Consider the following 19593-nt stretch of genomic DNA (forward strand, 5'->3'; position numbering starts at 1 on the left):
GCGGCGGCGGCTCCCCCTCCCCCTCCGCCGCCCGGCCCCCCGCCGCCGCCGCCCCCCTGCAAGAGCTGCCTCGCGGGCGCGCGGCCCTCCCGGCCCCGCGCATCTGCCCGTCGCCGCCCGCTTGCCCCAGACGCTCCCTTCTCCCGGGGGCGGCGCGCCGGCCTTCGCGACTACAGCTCCCAGCGTGCCGCGATAGTATCGCCGGACGCACGCAGGCGCACGAGTGCCGACCCCAACATCCCCAGCCCGCAGGGCGGGAGGGTTCCAGACAGGCGGTTGCACAGTAGTTTTCTTCTTATGGTTTTGGGCCAGGGAAGACTGTGAGCAGCCGAGCGCAGACGGCACCTTTCAGACTTACCTTCCATCATCCCCAGTCAGCATGGCAAATCGGGACCGCGGAGGATGGGAGCTGTAGGCCAACCCGGCTCAAGCGTTTCAGGCTGGGAGAGGATGGAAGAAACGGGCCTTTGTTGCAACCCGAACGTGTGCTCAAAGAATAGTGCACAACAACCCTGCAGTGTCGCCCACGGTTAATATGGCAGGGCAGAAGCGGGGATGGAGCGACTCCCGGATTTAGAAAGGTTCTTGCCTTGCCGAATTGTTCACTTCCAAATGAGAAACTGGGAACTGGACCCGTATGTCAAACCCCGTTTCTCACTCTATTTGTGTGAGTTTACGTTGCAGCTACCATATCCGTCATAGTCGTCCTCCATTGAAAAGGTGGGGCTTGGCGATTAAGGAAGGAGGAATAATTTAACTCGTTTTCTATGACGACTTCAGGTTCCTCTCCTGCTGGTATCAACCTCCATGCCTCGATTCAAATATAAATTAACAGTGCAATCCTATACAAAGCGAGCACCCATACGAATCTTTCATGTAAGTGCTTTTAAAATTCAGTCCTTAAGTAACATGAAGGGCCCCGCACTCTGGCCCCGCACTATGGAAATTTCCACTGCTTGGAAGTGCAAGTTAGATGCCAACCCTCCTCTCTTTCTATCTCTTTGGTTGAAAGGGCAACCTCCGATTGGCCGAGCTCGGGGAGGTGGAGCCAATAGAACCCGGGAGGGGGCAGCGCGTGCCAGTCCGTCGGCGCGCGCGATGGGGCTGCTCAGCATCCTGAAGAAAATGCGGCAGAAGGAACGCGAATTGCGGCTGCTCATGCTGTATCCTTCCGCGGGGAAAAGGAGGGCGGGGAGCGAGCGAGAAGGGGGGATTTGGGGGTGGGCGAGGGGGCAGCGCCTTGCCTGGACTCGGCTCCGAGCCTGCCCCTACATGCCCCTGGATCTGGGAACCAGAGGGCCTGGTTTGGTCCGGCCTTTCCATGCAACCTTTGCAGCCCGTGACCCGAGGAGGTAAGAGGGTGCATCTGTGCGTGCGCAGAGTGCGCCTGCTTCCGCCGCAGCCCGTGGCGTGCCTGCTTGCTGTGGGGCTGATGGCCACTTCAGACCGGGCTTTGGGGCGTGCATGTCCCCCGGCCCTCCTCGGGGGCATCCTCTCTTCCCCCGCCGTTGCTCCCCTTGACTCCCTGCCCCGTCAGGGGCCTCGACAATGCCGGCAAAACCACGATCCTGAAGAAGTTCAACGGGGACGAGATCGACACCATCTCCCCCACGCTGGGCTTCAACATCAAGACGCTGGAGCACCGCGGGTGAGCCCCCCCCGCCCCGCGCGCCCCCCGCCCGCGCGCCCCCCGCCCCCGCCCCGGTAGCACCATGCCCCCTCTCGTTGCAGGTTCAAGCTGAACTTCTGGGACGTGGGGGGGCAGAAATCGCTGCGCTCCTACTGGAGGAACTACTTCGAGAGCACCGACGGGCTCATCTGGGTGGTCGACAGCGCCGACCTCTTGCGGCTGGAGGACTGCAAGCGGGAGCTGCAGGGGCTGCTGGTGGAGGAGGTAGGAGGGGTGGGGTGCGGTGGGGCGGGGGCAGCCCTTGCTTTGCAGCGCAGCGGGGGCCCTGGCCCCTCCAGGCACAGCAGGACAACGGCCTGCCCGGCCGGGCACTTCCTCCCTGCAGCAAAGGTTGCCCACTGGCTATGAAGGTGGGGAGGCTGCAAGCCGAAAGCTCAGGGCGTGTGGACCCGGCCTTGCGCCTCGCAGGGGTAACGATGAGGAGCGGGGTCCGTGCAGGGCTGGGAACGCTCCGGCCGGCAGCGGTGCCGGTGCCGGGCCTGGCCTGCTTCTGTGTCTCACGGCCGTTCCTTTCCCGACAGCGCTTAGCTGGAGCCACGTTGCTGATCTTTGCCAACAAGCAAGACCTGCCGGGGGCGCTGAACCCCAGTGCAATCCAGGAGGTAAGAAGTGAGGGGGGCTGAGGAAGAGGAGAGCCAGTGCTCATGGGGGGACAGGGCTGGTGCCTGGGCAGCCCCGGGGCAAAGCGGGGGGCCAGAGGTGGAGAGACGTGCAGCCCCGTCTTGTGGCTCTCGGCCGGTCCCGCAGCCTGGAGCACGCAGCTCGGTGGGACACTGTGTTTGCCCCGCCGTTTCCACATCGCCTGCTCCGTTGCGTCCGCTCCAGTTCTGCAGGGCGTCTCCCGGCTGGTGCAGAATTCCAAGGAAACAGAGTCACGTTCCGTTCATTTCTGGACCGCGTGCTCTGTGCCATTCACAGGACCATACAGTCCCAGCTCTGCCAAGCAACCATTACCTCAATTGAGGCTCTTTTAACATGGAATCAGCATCTCACTAAAGAGACCGACAGGCCGGCGGCATCCAGGACCAAAACCCACGTGTAGCTTCCCCACTGGTGACCCTCCCAGGGGGCCCAAAGGCGGGGACCCTCGCCAGGAGCATCTGTGCTTCCCAAGGGTCCCCTTCCCGCCGGTCTGTGGTTCCGGCGGGCCTGCGCTCAGCTCCTCCCCAGCCTGCCTGGACCATCATCGCTCACAGCGCCATGTTTCTGCCTCGCCAGGCTCTGGACCTGGACAGCATCAAGACCCACCACTGGCGCATCCAGGGCTGCAGCGCGTACACGGGAGAGAACCTGCTGGCGGGAGTGGACTGGCTGCTGGATGACATCTCCAGGCGGATATTCAACGTGGACTGAGCCGGGCGAGGGCCCACACGCTGCTGCCGCCGCCTCCTCCTCCCCCCCCCACCGCCCCGCACGCTCTTCGTGTGGCCGGTACCTTGGACCCTTTGCCCCTGGCTGCTTTGGGCCTGCCCGGCTGATCGGGTCCTGCTGCTGCCGCCAAGCCGGGGCTTTGGGCGCAGTCCGTGCTGGCAGGAGCCCAGGGAGGGGGAAATCGGGGTCGCCCACACTTGGCTCTCTGTATGGCCTTGACTCGGGAGCATACCAATAAAGATGCGACTCGACGGCCTAGCCTGTCCCTGGGTGCCGCAGCCTCGCGCCAGTGTCGAAGAAAGCGGGGATGCAGATGTCCCCCCGTCAAACGCTAAAATTTGTGGCTGCTGTTCCAGATATATTGTTTCGGGTTTGATTTATGTTTGTGTTTGTTAATGGACGTGGGAGTCGCGAGGCTTTTTAACATCCGAGAGTAACTAGGATCATGCGGTCAAAAATGCATAGGGCCTTACATCGTTCTCAGTCTTATCCCCACAACAACCCTGTGAGGTAGGCTGGGCTGAGAGTCTGACTGGCCCAAAGCCACCCGTTGGCCCCATGGCTGAGCGGGGACCCGAACCCGGATCGCCCGAGTCCCAGTAAATATGGCGATAGTCAGAGCATCACCAGTCTGTCATCTATGAAATAAATACTCTGCTGGGGCAAATACTCCAGCATTCGAGGCCTTTGCACTGAGTTTCTCGGCCACATACAAGCGTGGCAGCCTCCTCGTCATCGTCTTCCGGAACGTGAGCCGGGGGTGACCAGCTACATGATCAGCCATGCCCTTCCCCAGAAAAGCAGCCATTTTGTGCGAGTGCCCACAGCACAGCCAGCTTTCCAGATGCACTCCCAAGCCAAAGGGGTGGCACTGGGCACAGCTGTGCAGTGGGTGATTCGATGGTCCACTGCCATTCTGTCCATCTGAGGTCGCTGTTTGCAAAAAGAAAGGCCAAGCGTCCTCATGGAGTTTTGCAAAAGGGGGAAATTTTGTCACGCCAGCTGAAATTCCCTCTTTCCACAAATATGGGGTCAGCTGTAGGGGGCAAAAACCGGGGTTACTCAAGATTGCTATACAGGAACTCTGCACACGCTCTGAGCACATCTTGTCACCCAACGGAGCAAAGCTCAGGGAAGCAAGGTTCAATTTGGATGCCAGGAAGTACTTCCTGACAGGACCCCGAGGGCATGGAAGGGGCTTCCGTGGGAGATGGTTGAGGCCCCACCGGTGCGGGTGTTCAAGGAAAGGCTGGACGTGCACATGGTGGGCATGTCGTGAGCGGAGCCAGCTGGAGCCGGGGGTCAGACTAGATGGCCTGGAGGCCCCTTCTGACTCGCTGTTTCTGCGTTTGCTGCACTGTGTGCACACTCATCTTGAGCGTGCCGCTCTTGGGCCAGGGTGTAGTACGGAAACTGTGAGGGGGCTCAGGGCAGAGCAAAAAAGGCCCACATCCAAGCCCCCCGCTCCTCTGCACAAGCTTGTGGAATCCCAGTCCCAACATCCGAGAGGAACCTGGAATATTTCTTTCTGGACAGAAAGCGAATATGGCAGCAAACAGGTTAAAAGGAAAACAGATCGAGGGAAAGGGGTTTGTCGTTTGTATTGTAAACCGCTGAGTGATGCTCGGACGGGACGCACCCTCGATCGCTACTTGAGTCCGCTGCGCTGGTCCCGCCAGGAGCGCGGCTGCTGCGCCCGCAGAAGGGAAACCGCGGAGAAAGCCGAGGCGGGGGGGGGGGGCGGGCCGGGGGGGGGGCTGCTCTGCAAAGGGGGGCCAGCGCGGCGCGGGGGCATGTCCCCCGGGCGCCCCCACCGGCCTGGGCGGGAGAGGCGGGGCTTGCGCCGCAGGCCCCTCCCACCGGCGCCGGCAAGCGCCCCGCCCGGGTTGCGCTTTGCGGACGCTCCCTGGCCGGGCGGGCAGCGCGCATGCGCCCGGGCGGGCGTGGGGCGCCGAACACCCCGCCTCGGCTCCCCGCGCTGCGCGGCCGCCCCGCATTTAAAGGGGCCGCGCCGCGGAAGGGGCGGTGCGATGTCCTGCCGGGCCCCGGAGCAGTACCGGCGCTACTACGCCGTCAGCGACCCGCGCAGCCACCCCAAGGGCCACACCGAGTACAAAGTCACGGCCAAGGTGAGCGCGGCTGCGGGGACCCGCCCGGGCGTCGCGCGCCGGGGCGCGGGGCCCGGCGCCAAAGGGGCGCTGCGAGCCCGAGCCTCTGCGCGCGTGCAGAGTCCCGGCGGCGGCGGCGGCGGCGGCGGCGCGACTCTGCGCGTGCTCTGGCTTGCGCGACTGAGCTTGGGGCAGGCTCGGCTCCGGCCCCGTAGCGCAGAGTGGGGCCAGCGCCTCTGGGCCGCAGGAGCTCCTTGCACCCCACTTCCCGGCCAGTTTGGCAGAAATGCAGATTTTCTAGAATAGACTGCGTTTCTTCAGCGCTATTCTAAGGCCGGTTTTACGAGTAGGAGACGGACAGGTTGGCGGGAAGTTTCGTGCTGCGAAACTTGGGAGGCGGCGGGGGATCCGGGTCCGTTGCCCCGCTGCGGGTCCAAGGAGGCCAGCGGGAGGGGACCCCCGTGCCGGCCCCGGGCCCGTCCTCACCGCCTCGCTCGCTCTCTTCTTTCCAGTTTGTGTCCAAGGCGAACCCCGAAGACGTCAAGGAGGTAGGTCCGCCCCCACTCAGGGCAGGGCGGAGGGTCCCCTCTTCCCCAGCCCGCTCCGCTCCCCGCAGCTGTATTTATTGCATTTGTTCCGCGTTGTTCCTCCAAGGTGGGCAGACGCAGACCCAGGCAGGCAGCTCTGGCGCAGCAGGCTCACCAACCCCGATTCTGTCCCGCAGATCGTGGTGTGGAAGCGGTACAGCGACTTCAAGAAGCTGCATGGCGACCTGGGCTACATCCACCGGAACCTCTTCCGGCGCCTGGAGGACTTCCCGGCTTTCCCCAAGGCCCAGGTCTTCGGTGAGGCGCTGGGGCCGGGCCGGGGGCGCTGCTTGCTGCCGACGGCCGAGCCCGGCGATGCGGAGCCGGCCGAGCCGCTGGGCAGGGCGTGTGGCTAAGGGACGGCGTGGTGAATGAGACTGCTAAGTAGAGAGCGGACAGTGCTGGTCTTGCCTGTGTTCGGGGCTTTCTAGCCTGTCCTGCACAGGTGAATTTAAGGCTGAATTTAAACGATGCAGTATGCCGAGCAACGGGTGGCCAGGGCTGAAGGGCAGGCGGGGGGAAGGGGCCCACGGCCCTCCAGGGGGACACAGAGGGCTGGATTAGGCCCAGCCCCAGGTGTCGCCCAGGTGACCTGTGCCGTCCTCCTACTCGGGGCTTGGTGTGTCCTCGGTGTCTGCATTTTGAAAATCTTGCGGGTGCAGGAGCATCCCGGTGCAGCGGGGACGGGGGCCGTGATCCGGATCTGATGCCGAGCTGTCCTTCCTCGCAGGCCGTTTCGACCCCCAGGTGATCGAGGAACGGCGCCAGGCGGCCGAGAACATGCTCCGCTTCACCGTGCAGATCCCTGCCCTGAACAACAGCCCTCAACTCAAGGAATTCTTCCGGGTACTTTGGCGGAGTGGGGGGAGGGCGCCACGAGGCTCCCCGGCCACAGGCCCTCTGGGAAGCCGCCCCGGTGGGGACCTCCGAGGGGCTGGATTTCTCGCAGGAGCAGCCCTGGCCTGCCTTCTATCCCACTTTTGCCGGTTCTGTCTTGCAGGGTGGAGAGGGCAAGAGCCCCCCCGAGAATTCCGGCCTGCCCTCCCTGCCTCCCCCACTGATCCCGGTGCCACCGGAAGGCATTGAGGCCGGCGAGGATGCTCTGGGGTCCCTCGTGGAGCAGGGACTCTTGCAGGCGAAGCAGGACCCGAGCAGAGGCGCGGAGGCCCTGAGTCCAGAGCGACACCTGGAGCCCAAAAGCGGGGAGAGAGGTACTGCCCGGTTTGCCTTTCTGCAAAGAACAGTGTCAGCAAGGCTGACTCCCAGGCGTGAATTAAACTCGACGAAAACAGCAATAAAGCAAGCGTAGGAAAATGCTGCAGCCACAGAATGAAAGTCGCATCCAGCCCACCCTTAAGCACCAAAGGGCTGCTTGAAGAAAAAGCGGGGTGCCTACCAGCAAAGAGGGAGCAAAACTCAGGAAGGAGTGCTGCGGTCCGGGGGTCACAACCAGGAAGGCCCCGCTTCACATCACGTCCTCAGAAAAAGAAACCGGAAAGAGTTCCCTAAAAAGCCAGTGCGGCTTAGTGGTTACAAGCTGGAACTTGGGCGATCCGGGTTCGAGTCCCTCTCGGTCATGGAGCCCGTTGGGTGACTCTGGGCCCGTCGCAGACTCTCAGCCCAGCCTACCTCACAGGGTTGTTGTGGGGATCAAATGGAGAGCAGCAGGTGGAGAAGGATGTAAGCTGCTTTGGGTTTAGTTTAAGAAAAAGCAGGATGTAATAACAATGATAACAACAACTTTTCCCATTGGCTGGGGATACTCTGGCTCAGGGTCCAAATTAACGGAAGCGCTCATTTTCTGGACATGAGGTGCGTTCAGGGGATGGAGTGACGGGCCCTGCCTGCCGCCACTGGAACAAGCCTTGTGATCCTGTCGAAAATCGCATAGAGGCAGATTGGTGCCCGGGCCCCGAATCTTTCAAGCGCCTGGCAGCCGCGTTCTCTGGGGAGGGGGAAGTTGGGGGAGATCAGCAGTGCTTACGTGCATCAGGTCCCTGGCAGGGGCCTGATTTGATGCCCCCCTTTGATCCCCCCCCCCCCCTTTTCCCCCCCCCCCTCCACCCGGGGCCGCCTCACCCAAGCAGCTCGACGAGGACGAGGCGCTGGACGTGCTGTTTGCCTTTGTGGGAGAAGAGGAGGATGCCCGGGAGCCCGGGGCACCACCCTGCTGCCTCTCCGTGCAGGAGCTGGCGCTGTTCGACCCCTTCTCCAAGGAAGGTAGGTGGGCCGGAGGGCACCCGCAGGGTTCTGGGGCGTGGGAAGACAGGCACGGTCCCCACCCCGGTGGGTTCTCCCCAGCTTGTCTTGCGAAGGTGCGGAGAGAACCGGGCAGGGGTGGCGTGGTGGAGCCGAGGTTTGCGGGGCTTCATCGGCAGGGTGCTACCCCTGAGCTTAATGCAGTCTCACCGTGGCTGCGGGATGCGGGGAGAGCGGAAGCCCCCAGCAGACACTTGGCTCTCTGCCGGCAGGCAAAATACCTGGGGCAGCTTGATCTGGAACGAGCAGCAAAGAGCTGCTTGCTCTGCCCAAGCCCGGCGCCAGGAAGACGACAAGTTCCAGAATGGGGCAAAGCAGCCGCCTGCACTGGGGGCGCTCCTTCGAGGACTGCGCCGCCGTGAGGAGGCCGGAGTGGGGCTCCGTCCCCGCGCCCCCGATCCGCCCCACACGCCCTGGGGAGGCTTCTCAGGCGGGGAGGGGCGGTGGCCGGGCGTCTCTCCGTCAGCCTTGGCCCTTGTCGCTCAGCCGCAGGTGCAGCGAACGCCTCGCACGGGGACGAGCTGGCCGCTCTTGGTGCCGCAGGATCCGGCCCGGCACCCTCTGCTCCCCCGGAGGACGGGACGGCTGCCTCGGACCCCGGGGGGTACCTGCCCCCGGCCGTGGAGCGCATCCGGCAGGCCATGGCGAGCGAAGCGGCCGGGAACCACAAGCAGGCTTTTGACGGCTACCGCGGTGGCGTTGACCTGCTGCTCCAGGGGCTCCAAGGTAACCCGGGTGCCGGCCGGCTGCTCGCTTGGCTGCGTCTTCACCCCACGGGGACGGGCCGGCTCAGCCCCCGCACGGAGGACTGGCCCGGGCGAGATCCACCCCGCTTTTCCTGCCGTCCTGAGCCAGGTTCCCCACTCTGCTTCCACGCCACAGGCCGTTCTTTGGCAAAAGCCCCTTACTTTCCACTGCACTTCTAGTATGTGCAACCAACGAAGGATGAGTCTCTGAGCATGCGCAGAGTGGTTTGTCGAATGCAGCCTCTCAACATTCTCCTGGTTCCCTCTGGGGCCCCTTCCTCTGGGGTGTCCTTTTCGGAGAGGGGCACGCCTCTCCTCAGTCCACTGCCTGGCTTGCGAGAGTGCCCCGTACCACTTCAAACAGGCCCACCCAGCCACCCGAAAAGGTGGGGTCCGCTGTTGGGGAGGGCTTGGATCAGCCCTCGGTCCTCGGCTCGGAAGACCTGGCGGCGCAGCGAGCGAGCCAAAGGGGGAGCCCTTTTGCCCACACGCCTCATGCCTGCCTTGCAGGGGACCCGGATCCGGCCCGCCGGGAGGCCGTGAAGAAGAAGACGGCCGAGTACCTGCAGAGGGCAGAGGACATCTTCCGGCAACATCTGACAGGCCGGCAGTCCCCAGCCGGCCACGGCACCAGCCCGCCCTGAGTGGCGCAGCTGCCCTCCTCTCTGCGCCGGGGTCCTTTCCCGGCTCTTCCCCCCCGCGTGGTCGGGCATTCAGTCCGCCCTGTAAAATACATGTTTGTAAACCTTCTTTCAAGCCGTTCCCACTGTGTTTGCTCTTCCGGTGTGGGAGCACCCAGAACCTAAATCCGGGGGGGGGGGGGGGATTGCCAGATTCTTCCCCTCCCCTCCCCGTGTCCACACAGCTTAGGCCACAGTGCCGGCTTCAAGGTTGGGGGACCCTTGAACAAGGCGCCTCCCCTTCCCCCTGGCCTGGTCAGGAGCTGCTTTTGCACCCAGAGCCAAGCTGCCTGCCATATTTAGATGCTAGGATGGAACCCAGAACCGGTCTTTGACTCTGTTTCCCCGCCTGGGGAACTCTGGCGAGGGAGGAGAGACTCTCTCGCAAGCATGTTGCGAGTTGACCCCCGAAGCAGCCCTTCTGTAAGTGATCCGTTTGGGCCCTCTTGGGCGGGCGCCGGGTTGCTCGTCCTTCCTTAGGCTCTGTGATCGTCAGGCATCTCTGGACAGAACAACCCATCCTCCCCCCACCAGTCTGGTGCCCCTGAGGTGTGTGGGACTACAATTCCCATCAGCTGTGGCCATTGTCGACCCTGGCCAGAGATAGCAGGCATTACAGCCAGCCCATCTGGACCACACCAGACTGGGGAAGGCGGCATGAACCCCCGCTTGGCTTCACGGCAAGCGTGCACCCAGCTTGGACCCTGACGGAGGCTTGCAAAAGAGCCGTTCGTGTCCGGATTCTCTCCTTTACAACCATGTGCCAAGAGATAAAATTGGGAAGGGAAAGGCGGGCGGGCGAGTGTGGTGGTGAAGCAGCTGAACTGTGCAGGGCGGTGGCTTTCTCTTGGGGAACTGCCGCCATCCCGAAACTTCCCCCAAAGCTTCTTCCGAGCAAACAAAAAATTCCATCGATGGGGAGAGCCTGGTTCCAAGCACCCATCCCAAAACTGCTCTGCTCTTCTAAAAGACGGAGCCGAAGTCTGGGTGACAAAACCCTGCCTCGGCATGTGGACGGTCCCGGGTTCAAAGCTGGCATCTACAGGCAGGCGACCAAAAATCCCCCCCCCCCCCGCAATCCCCGAGAGCTGCAGCTGCCAGTCAGAGCCGGGCTGGGGCCAGGGCTCCCCCTCCTGGCCAGGAGGCGGCAGAGCAGCCCTGGCGAGCGCACGCCCGGCCCAGTCAGTCAATTGCAGCCACCTGCGATGTTACGAGCAGCACCTGGGAGCCGAGGAAGGTGCTGCAGCAGAACTGGCTCTTCCCTCCAGAGGCTTCTGGTGTGCCTGGAGCTCCTGCGCCTTCGGGAACCGCCTGTCGCCCTGCTCCTGCCTCCGCTTCTGCTCCTGCCCGGCCCCCCTGCTCCCGCTCCAGACCCAGGTACCCGCGTCTCCTCGGCTTGTCTCCCTGGCGCTCGGCTCCCGACTGGCTTTGGCTGCTTGGCTTTCTTTGGCTCGGCCCCCTCGCACTTCCGTCGCTCACCTTGCTCTGCCTGCCCGACCTGGAACGTGCTTGTATCTTGCGTGGTTTCTGCGCCCTGGTCTCCTGACCCGATCCCCAGCCGCCCACCCCCCGGGCACTGCCACACCGCCACAGCCCGTGCATTATGGGCTGCAGAGCCAGATCAGGGGCGCATTCCACCAGCAGTCAAAGGAGACAGAAAAACACCACCACTCAGCTGGAATAAGTCAGAAAAGATGTTTTAATGTTCTCTGTGCGTGACCCTCCAGCCGCCCCAAATGGCGCTGGCTGTCTTCAGGGCCACCTCTGGCCCTAGGGAGGGGCCTGTCCCCGTCTCAGTGGCATCTGTCAGCCCCCAACCTGGATGTCCCCCCGGCACCCCCACCCGCCCGGGTTTTCTCCGTGCCGAAGGGCCAAGCCGGGCCTCCGCCGTGCGTGCCGTCTCGTGGTGCGGCTCGTGTGTCCTTTGCGCCGACTCCTCGCCTGGGGGCTGGGAGGGAAGCCGCAGGGAGCCGCCGTGGGGCCCATGGGCAGGAATGGGAATGCCCGGCCAGTGAGCACGGGGCGTCTGTTTCTCGGCCTCCGGCACACGGTGGGCACGGCGCGGCTCTGCTGGGGGGAATTAGGGAAGCTGCCGCGGGGCGTCTGTCCCTCACCACTCAGCCGGCAGAAATAAGGTTTTTACTGGAAAACGCTCCCCCGGGAGGCCGAGGGGCAGCCCGCCGGTGCGTGGAGGAGGTGCCCCCAGGCCAAGTGTGCGCAGAGCGGGACCGAACCCGTCCCCAGTTTTATTTCTGGGACTGGCTGTTTCTGCAGACATGTTTGCTCTCTTTATTACCGTCTCCGTCTATTTCGTGGCCGTGCTCCACCCTGGAGGACTCCTGCCTGAAAGCGGTCTGGAAAGATGTTACATATAAAAAGCACAATGTGTGGAGGTGCCCTGGAGCCGAACCCCCAGGGGCTGTGGGGTCCCCCCAGCCGTGTTCCCCCGGCACCTCCAAGCTCAGTCCCACCCAGACACGGAGAAAGGCCGGCCATGGACCCCGAAACCCGACCGAGCAGAAAAAGTGCGACTCACCTCGGTTTATCACAGCCCTGGAGCCGAGTCCTGCTGGAAGGACCACAGCAAGCTGGGGGGGGGGGGCAGTTGGCTTGGGGGCAGGCTGGAGAGGCCCCCCAGAAACCCACAGAGGGCTCCTTCCTCTTACTTCAGCCGAGCTCCGCTTTTGCCTGCGTCCCTGGAAGCCCCGGAGCCACTGGGTTCAGACAAGACATTAACCCGCCCTTGAGGGCTGACTCTGGTTGTCACCGAACGGTGGCTTGTGGAACCGTGGGCTAGTGGGTCGTCTGAACTGCACTGCGCTCACAGGCCAGGGTCAAGGAGAACCCATGGGTTATTGCTGAACTGTGAGTCTTTCGATATTTGCATAGTGGGTTGTCGCAGTTAAGTTCAGACAACACAACAGGCTGCAGTTTACCGGTGGCTTATTCCTCCCACGCACAGCCCTCCGGGGTGGTCCGTCTGAACCCTGCCAGGCGTGGGCAGCCAGGCGAAGGCGCAAGAGGCAGGGCAACGGTTCTGCAGGCCTCAGGCAGAGGAAGGGGGGCAAGGCAGGCGGCATGGCGTGCCCAGCCTCACCCCGCGTTCCAGGCACTGGCCCGCTCGGGAATTTTAGCCCCGGTCCTTGTGCTCTTATGGTGCGGGGCAGACACCCACGCATTCCTTTAACAGCAAGGCACACCGGAAATTTCTCCTCAGCGTTACAGTGAACCACAAGCCCCCCATTTGCTACCGTATAAAGGCATCCTCTGAGCATGTGCAGTTTTGCATTTTCAACGCGACGACAGGAATAAAGTACAGGAATAAATAAAGCTGCTATTCAGTCCCCGTTAACTGTATTTCGCGTCTGCTGCCCTGATGCTAAATGCCGTTGCTGCGGACTTAATAGCAGTTTTTGTAGACAAGATTAGAAATGTTTTAAAGCAGACTGTTTAAACAAATGAAGGATGCTAGAGAGAGTGCCCGGAACTGGGTTTAGCTCTGGATCTGCCAACTTTGTCGGGGGGGGGGGGGCATTTTGGGCGTCCTTGAGCTGGGGGCCACCAAGGCCTTCAAGATTACCCTCAGTGGGGCAGAAAGCGCTCACCTCGCTGCTCAAGCCGTTGGGCCTCCCATTTGGGCAAGGAGTCTGAATATAAAGCCAGTGTGGCCTAGTGGTTAGAGCACTGGACTGAATCCGGTTTCTAGACCCCAGTTGGCCATGCAGTTCACTGAGTGACTTTGGGCCAGTCACAGACTCTCAGCCTGCCCTACCTCACAGGGTTGTTGTGAAGGATCAATGCAGCAGAGGAGGATTCTGTAACCCGCCTTGGGTTCCTTGCAGGGATAGAACTGTAATTCCATTCTTGACTAGAACTCCATCATCCCCAGCCAACGTGGCCACTGTGGTTGTGGAGAGCCAGTGTGATGTGGTGGTTAGAACGCTGGACTGGGATTTGGGGCGGCCGGACTCCGGTCCCCAGCCAGCCATGACGCTCTCCGGCTCTCTGCCTAGCCTGCCTCTCTGGGTTGTTGTGAGGACGTAACAGGGAGAAGGCGGATGTGGTGAGCCGCGTGGGGTTCCCCGTGGGAGAAAGGGGCTCTGACAAACACCAATTAAATTACGCTTCACCGAAAGCCTCCCCCCGCTAGAGGATGCGGCCAAGATCTGTGAGTGCCCGTGACGGCTCCCTGCGCCTCTGCCATGCCCGGGGAGGCCGTGCGGACGGGGCTCCGGCACCCGCTGGGTACCTTTCCGACGTGCCTTGACCCCCTTCCTCTTTTTAATCCAGACACTTCCCTGCCCAGAGCTGGAGTCGCTGCGGGACTGGCTTCTGCCGCCGCTGCATCTGGGGGCTCAGGGCCGCCCCTGCCAGTCCTGCGAGCCGCTGACCTGGGCTGCTCCGCACTGCCGTTTGGCAGGGATGTGCGGGACCGCTTCTCAAACCGGCTGGATGCGTCCGTGGCCCGCAAGGCTGCCCGCGCCTGCCCTGGATCAGCCCCCAGCCCCCTCTTTGGAGGGGGAATCCCTAGCCCCGGACTCCCTGGGCCTGCCTTCCCCATCCTGCCTCCGGACCAGTGCGCAGGAACACTGGGAGTCGCAGCCCATGCCGCTGGAAGGCCGCGGGCCGGGGAAGCTCAGCTGAACTGAGCTGCTTGCAAGGAGAGAGATTCCTGGGGCTCCTTTGGGGGCAGGCGTGCGCGCCCCAGACAGAAGCGAGCTCCTGCAACGCCCAGCGCGCCCATCTGCACGACTTTTGGGCTTCTTCCGAAGGATGCCCACAGGAGCCCAGTCTGCGGCTGAGGCCCAGTCCCCACGAAACGCATGCCCCAGCGAACGGGCTCGTCTGCATGCAACATGCGGCTCGGTTCCGTGCGTTCCCTGTGCGCTGCAGCTGCGGGCTGCCAGCCCAGCCCTCCTCCCACCGCGAGGCAGGCCTGCCGGCCCGTAACCTCTCGGCCCCAGCAGATCAACAATCATCCTCATTTGCTGTTCCCGCCCAGGAGCAGAAACCATTGGTCCCCACTTCCCGCAGTGCCTCCTGCTTCAGAGGCGAGCCGCTTGGAGCTCGTGGGCCCAGTCCAGCCCGCGGAGGCTTGTGTCCCGCACAGGACCCTCCCCTCGCCCCGCCTCATCCCACTCCGTGGCCTGGGGGCGAGGGAGGCAGCTCCTTGGGATCCGTAGCCGCGGGCTAGCAAGGGCGGCGGAGGCACGCTCTTCACCTGCCCCCGTGTCTTCTCCCCAGTGGAAGAAAGCGTGGGGCACGGGAGCCAGTGCCCACGGTGGGGAGGCCCTCCTGCCCAAGCAGCAATGTTGGGGGGCGCTTGCCCCAGAGACCGTGCGGCCCACGGAGGGCTGCGGAGCAGGGCGGGCAGAGAAGCCAGGTCCCAACACGGCATCCTCGCGGGACCCCGTTGCTGCGCCAGGGGCCCCTCCGCCGGCCGGCCACCCCCCCACCACACCTCTCTTTCCAGCGCCTACTCTAGGAGCAGAGCGAAGAGGGAAGCAGGGAGCAGCTGGATGGTCGCTCGGAGGGTGGCCCGGTGAGGCTCCCGAGTCGCGTCGGATGGCCGCAGGGCAGGACGGGAGGTAGCGTTCCTTCGGGTCAGCTCCGCCCGCGTGTGGACCATGCCCCGATCCCCTCGCTCCTTCCCGAAACAGCTGTCCACAGAAAGAGAGAACCAACGGGGGGAAAACAGCGTTAAAAAGGGTCAGCCCCAGCTTTCAACAGGCACAGCCGAAGAGACGGGGTCCGGAAACGGCGCCGGACGGCGGCGCTGGATTTTGCGCAAGTTCTCCTGAAACGGCATTAGTGAGGACGGCAGCAGAGCTGAGAGGAAGACGAGGTCTCTCTTTACGCAAAGCACAAGGAGGGGAGGAAGTTAACCGAGGCGGGAATGCGGCACGGACACCAGGGGCCGGAAATCGCAGCAGGTGAAAGCAGCCGGATCTCCCATGCAGAAAGAGAGGCGGAGGAGGCCGAGGCGGAGGAGGGCGAGATCGTGAAAGCAACGCTGATTTGACGACGAGAGGCGGAGGTTCTGTAAAAGCCGTTTAATCGTCAACATTTAAAAAATCAAAAGCCAACAAGTTGCCGCAACAGGAACAAACTCTGTTAACCAGTTGTACAAAGGCGAAAACGAAAACAAAAAAATTAAAAAGGTTACCCAAGAATACAGCAAAGCAAAGGAACCCTCCCGGGCACGCAAAGACACGGAGCGAGCAAAGAACGGGCCGGCGACTGCGCAGAGGGTTGCGGATGCCGGCAGCCTGGGGCGTAAGGACAGAGTTCGGAAAAACCGGACACATTTCTACAAGCAAAACCGTCTTCGGCACCATCGCGGGTTCGCACGGCGGGGTTGGTGAGGCAGGCGACGGCTCTTCGAAGCAGGGGGTGATTTTAGGTTACGACCGGATCGGAACGGAAAAGAACAAGGGAAGAGGGCAGGGGGAGAAAGGGGCCAGGAGGGGAGGGACGGGGGGGGGGGCGGTAGAACCACAAAATGCAGCGTCACCAACCTGGGCAGGAGGCTGGAGTACAATACCAGTGCAGGTCAGTGCTCTGCAAAGAGCTTCAGAGACACCAGCCGGTGCTGCCCGGGAGCCTGCAAAGAAATCTACACAGTTTAGTTGTGTTTGCTCAGGTGTGCACACACAAACACGCACAGACACACAAACACGCAGCCGGCAGACTACGGAGAGGGAGAGCCGTTCTCGGCCCGGGAGCCGGATTCCATTTCAAAGAGGCTCCGGGGGCCGCGCTCTCCGGGGGCCGAAATCGGTGGGGCCGGGCCCAGACCCCCCCCACCCCGCGCGCCCCTGCCTGCATCGTCGCTGAAGCCGCTTGGCCCCAGCCACAAAGCCTCTGGGGCGCTTCGCCTGCTCTGAAGGGAGGGGGAGGCCCCGGAGGTGGGGAATGCCCCACGGAGCAGTGGCGGGTGGGCCAGGCCCCCGAGCTCGGGGGTCGCTCACCCTCCCGTGAGGCTGCTCCGCGCCGACGGGCTGCAGAGCCCCGGCCCATCCGCTGCAGCGCCGGAGGGGCAGCCGCGCTCATTCTCGGAAGCGCTCTCCCCACCGACGCGGGGCGGCCGGGGCCGGGGGTGCGAAGCCCGGCCCTCCCCACGTCCCGCCCCTCCCCGCGTCCCGGTGCGCCGAGGATCTCCAGCACTTACTGGGGGCGGGTGCCGGTCCCTCAGAACGTCTGGGCGTACTGCGCGGTGTAGGTGCTGGCGTACCGCTCGTAGTATTCGGCCACGTTGTAGGCCGTGCCGAGGTTGTACTGCGAGTACGTGGCGGCCGCGGCGGCCGCGGCCGCGTATCCGGGCTGGCTGTAGGCTTGGCTGTAGGTCTGGTTGGCGGCCGCCGTGGCCGCCGCGGCCGCCGCGGCCGCGTAAGGGTCAGTGTACTGGGCCATGACGGTGGCGGGGGCCGCCGTCCGCCGGCCCACGGGGCTTCTTTCCCGGTAGGCGGCCGCGGCAGTCGGGGCGGGCAGGGCCCGGTCGTACGCCGCGCGGGCCCGGTCGTACAGCTCGTAGGAGTAGTGGTCGCAGTACTCCCTGTCGTACCAGGCCCGGGGACAGTAGGGGGTGTAGGCGGGCGCCGGGGTAGGGATCCGTCCCCGGGAGAAGTAGTAGCTGGGCGTGGCGGGGGCCGCGGGGGCCAAGGCGGCCCCCTTGGCCGCCCGGAGGGAGCTGTTGCTCTTGGAGAGGGTGACGAAGATCTTCTGGTCCTCCAGCGGCGTGTCGTTCAGGTTCAGGATGGCGTCCATGGCCTCCCGCTCCTTGGCCATGTGCACGAAGGCGTAGTTCTTCACGATGTCGCACTCCACCACCTTGCCGAAGCGCTCGAAGAGCTGCCGGACCTGGGACGTGGTGGCCTTGGCCGAGACGTTGCCCACGTAGATCTTGGTGGCGTTGCGGATCTTGGAGGTGGCGTACTCCACCGTCAGGTGGGCCCCGTAGAACTCGCTCTTGTGCAGGGCGCTGATGGCCTGGTGGGCCTCGTCCTCCTTCTCCATGTGCACGAAGGCGAAGTTCTTCAGGATGTCGCACTCGTTGACCTGTCCGTACTGCTGGAAGAGCTTCCGCAGCTCCTCCGCCGTGACCACGGGGGACAGTCCCCCGACGAAGATCTTCACCATGGTGGCGCTGCGGGCCCTGCCAGGGATCACCTGGGGGAGGAGGGAGGCAGGCAGGGGTGAGCCCGCCGGAGTGCCACGCACGTGCCTCGCGTCTGTGCAAGGGGGTCCGCACCGGGCGGCTCTGGCACGACTGCTGGGCGAGGCGGGGAATCTCCTGCCGGAGCCCGTGGAAGCCGCTGCTGCCTGTGCCACGGGGCTGGCTCAGGACCCGGTGGCCCTTTGCGCCACCCGCCCCTCAGGGAACCGCCGTTTCCCGAGGGCCTGGGTGGGTGCCGATGGACTGAGGTGCAGGAAAACCGGGCCAAGTGTCAGAGTAGGCCCCCAGCAAGCGTTCGCCCATCGCTGCACTGGATCCACCAAGGGAAAGGCCTGCGGAACCGAGCAGGGTCCCTCTAGCCCGGCCACACGTCCGCGCAGAGGCCAATCTGCTGCTCAGCGGAAATCCACAGGCCTTCCCACCCAAGTGCCCTGGTGGTGGTGGGCGAAGCCCCCCCCCGACTCTGGCCCTGGAGGGGGCCTTTAGCCTGGGGGATGAATTGGCGACCTTCCCTCCCAGGTTCATGCCGGTGGCCAACAGGAAATTTGGTGGAACTGACCCTGCTCTGGGGGAGGGCTCTGTCTCGAAGCCGCCTCCCTCCGCTTTGTGGGATGAGGGACCCGGCTGGGCTGGGGGGCTGTGGGAGAGGAAGAAAAAGGCCTCCCCCCCGCGCGAAATCGCGAGCGCTCACGCCGGATCGCTTCCCCCGGCCGTTTTGCGAAGCTCCTCCGGGCGCCGCGTTGCCTTTTGCGGCAGGTTCCCAGCGCCGCGCTGGCTGCTTTTCTAGATGGGGGGACCCGGAGGCCCCCCGAGGCGCACTGGCTGCCCCGCTGCACCCCCGCTCGGTCCTGCGGGCAGGGGCAGCCGCGAGACGCGTCGGGGGCCCTCCGCAGCCCCGCGCAGGGGCACACGGCACGCGCCTGCGGGCGGAGGGTCCCCGGGCCGTGCCCGAAGCGCGGCGCGGGCGCTCAAGGCCCCTGGGGGGATCGGAGGGCCGGAGGGCTCCCAGTGGCCACTGGCCCAAACGCCTCGCGCCCGCCCGGGGCCCGGGGGGAGTCGGCGCGTGTGCGGGGGCCGGGAAGGGGCCCGATCCGGAAGGTAGCCAGGGTGGAAGCCTCGCGAGGAGGCTCAGCCGGGCGCCCCGGGACCCGCTGGCCAGGCGTGGGTTTCTGCACCGGGGAGGCGGGGGGGGGTCGCGCCCCGCGCTTGGCGCCCCGCCGGACGAGCCCCGCGGGCCCCCCACTCACCGGCCGGCTCCTGGCGGCGTCTCCTCTGTGCTGCGCGGTCGGTGCCCCCCTTGCCTCAACCTCTCTCCTGGGCTTCGGCGAGGCTGAAGCTATCTAGGACTGCGCCATGTTGGGCTTCTTCTGGGTCACGTGAGCCGAGGGGGCCGACACATTCGTCCCCTAAGCTATTTATTCCAGAGGAGGAGAAGCGGCCGGGGCGCGCGGCCCGGATGCCGCGTTTGCCGCGCTCCAGTGCAAAGGGAGCGCCGTTGCGCGTGTGAACGGACGCGCCGGGGTCTCTCCTGCCCTGGGTGCGTGTGGGGAGGGGGCCACATCGGCCCAAGGTCCCGATTCCTCCGTCTCCCCGCGCCTCCCTAAGTCACCTCTGGACGGCACCACTCAGAGGTTCAGCTTCGTGGATCGCCCAGGGCCCCGGCTAGAAAGGTGCCCAAAAGCGCACCCGAGGACGAAGGGTCGCGAGGCGTCCCCCCCCCCCGCACCTCTCACCCATTCTACAGTCTAGGGCAACTGAGGCTGCTGAAGAAACTTGCGCCCAATGATCATGTAGCCGAACCCGCATGTCAGCAGGGAACATTTCCCGGGTGGAAGGAGGCTTAGATGCGGGGAAAGGCCTTCTGCACAGAGGTGGGGGACTTCTTCCCTCTGAGCACGCATCAAATTGCGCCTCAAATGATGAAAGGAGCGGCACCCCTTTCTCTCTCTAGCAGGGCACCCGCAGAGAGCAATCCT

The 19593-nt window shown here is 64.2% G+C and overlaps 5 protein-coding genes across 9 annotated transcripts in view; 3 read left to right on the forward strand and 2 right to left on the reverse strand.

Annotated features, from left to right (window-relative positions):
• The window catches only part of LOC123021792 (neuroblast differentiation-associated protein AHNAK-like), a 5729-nt gene extending 5364 nt beyond the window's left edge, over positions 1–365 (reverse strand). The window contains exon 1 of the mRNA XM_044426865.1: positions 359–365. Within this exon, the coding sequence (XP_044282800.1) occupies positions 359–365 (7 nt within the window). The remainder of the gene's footprint in view (positions 1–358) is intronic.
• Positions 1–11144, forward strand: part of LOC123021798 (neuroblast differentiation-associated protein AHNAK-like) — a 54342-nt gene extending 43198 nt beyond the window's left edge. The window contains exon 7 of the mRNA XM_044426876.1: positions 11086–11144. Within this exon, the coding sequence (XP_044282811.1) occupies positions 11086–11144 (59 nt within the window). The remainder of the gene's footprint in view (positions 1–11085) is intronic.
• On the forward strand, positions 761–3427 carry ARL2 (ADP ribosylation factor like GTPase 2). The gene is made up of 6 exons (XM_044426863.1): positions 761–876; positions 1013–1163; positions 1538–1648; positions 1732–1894; positions 2212–2292; positions 2909–3427. The coding sequence occupies exons 2-6, from the start codon at positions 1099–1101 to the stop codon at positions 3041–3043; spliced, it is 555 nt and encodes a 184-aa protein (XP_044282798.1). The 5' UTR covers positions 761–876; positions 1013–1098; the 3' UTR covers positions 3044–3427.
• Positions 5042–9511, forward strand: SNX15 (sorting nexin 15). 2 transcript variants are annotated; one of them, XM_044426861.1, is made up of 8 exons: positions 5042–5190; positions 5682–5717; positions 5894–6014; positions 6487–6602; positions 6757–6967; positions 7821–7976; positions 8502–8741; positions 9272–9511. In XM_044426861.1, exons 1-8 carry the CDS (start codon positions 5092–5094, stop codon positions 9403–9405), a joined length of 1113 nt encoding a protein of 370 aa, XP_044282796.1. In that variant the 5' UTR covers positions 5042–5091; the 3' UTR covers positions 9406–9511. The 2 variants fall into 2 exon arrangements, with proteins under 2 accessions (XP_044282796.1, XP_044282797.1); XM_044426862.1 differs by having other exon boundaries at positions 8508–8741.
• A 2054-nt stretch (positions 11145–13198) lies between the features above and the next one.
• On the reverse strand, positions 13199–18972 carry LOC123021791 (RNA-binding protein 4-like). 4 transcript variants are annotated; one of them, XR_006414407.1, is made up of 5 exons: positions 18865–18972; positions 16613–17610; positions 15960–16057; positions 14016–15101; positions 13199–13209 (listed from the first exon to the last, which is right to left on the reverse strand). XR_006414407.1 is itself a non-coding variant. In XM_044426864.1 (3 exons), exon 2 carries the CDS (start codon positions 17578–17580, stop codon positions 16633–16635), a length of 948 nt encoding a protein of 315 aa, XP_044282799.1. In that variant the 5' UTR covers positions 17581–17610; positions 18865–18972; the 3' UTR covers positions 15472–16057; positions 16613–16632. The 4 variants fall into 4 exon arrangements, 1 of the variants encoding a protein (XP_044282799.1); XR_006414406.1 differs by lacking the exon at positions 13199–13209 and having other exon boundaries at positions 13372–15101; positions 15960–16045; XR_006414405.1 differs by lacking the exon at positions 13199–13209 and having other exon boundaries at positions 13372–15101.
• Between the last annotated feature and the right edge of the window lie 621 nt (positions 18973–19593).

The sequence above is a fragment of the Varanus komodoensis genome, unplaced genomic scaffold (genome assembly GCF_004798865.1).
Source record: "Varanus komodoensis strain SLA01 unplaced genomic scaffold, ASM479886v1 scaffold189, whole genome shotgun sequence".
In the NCBI taxonomy this organism is placed as follows: domain Eukaryota; kingdom Metazoa; phylum Chordata; class Lepidosauria; order Squamata; family Varanidae; genus Varanus; species Varanus komodoensis.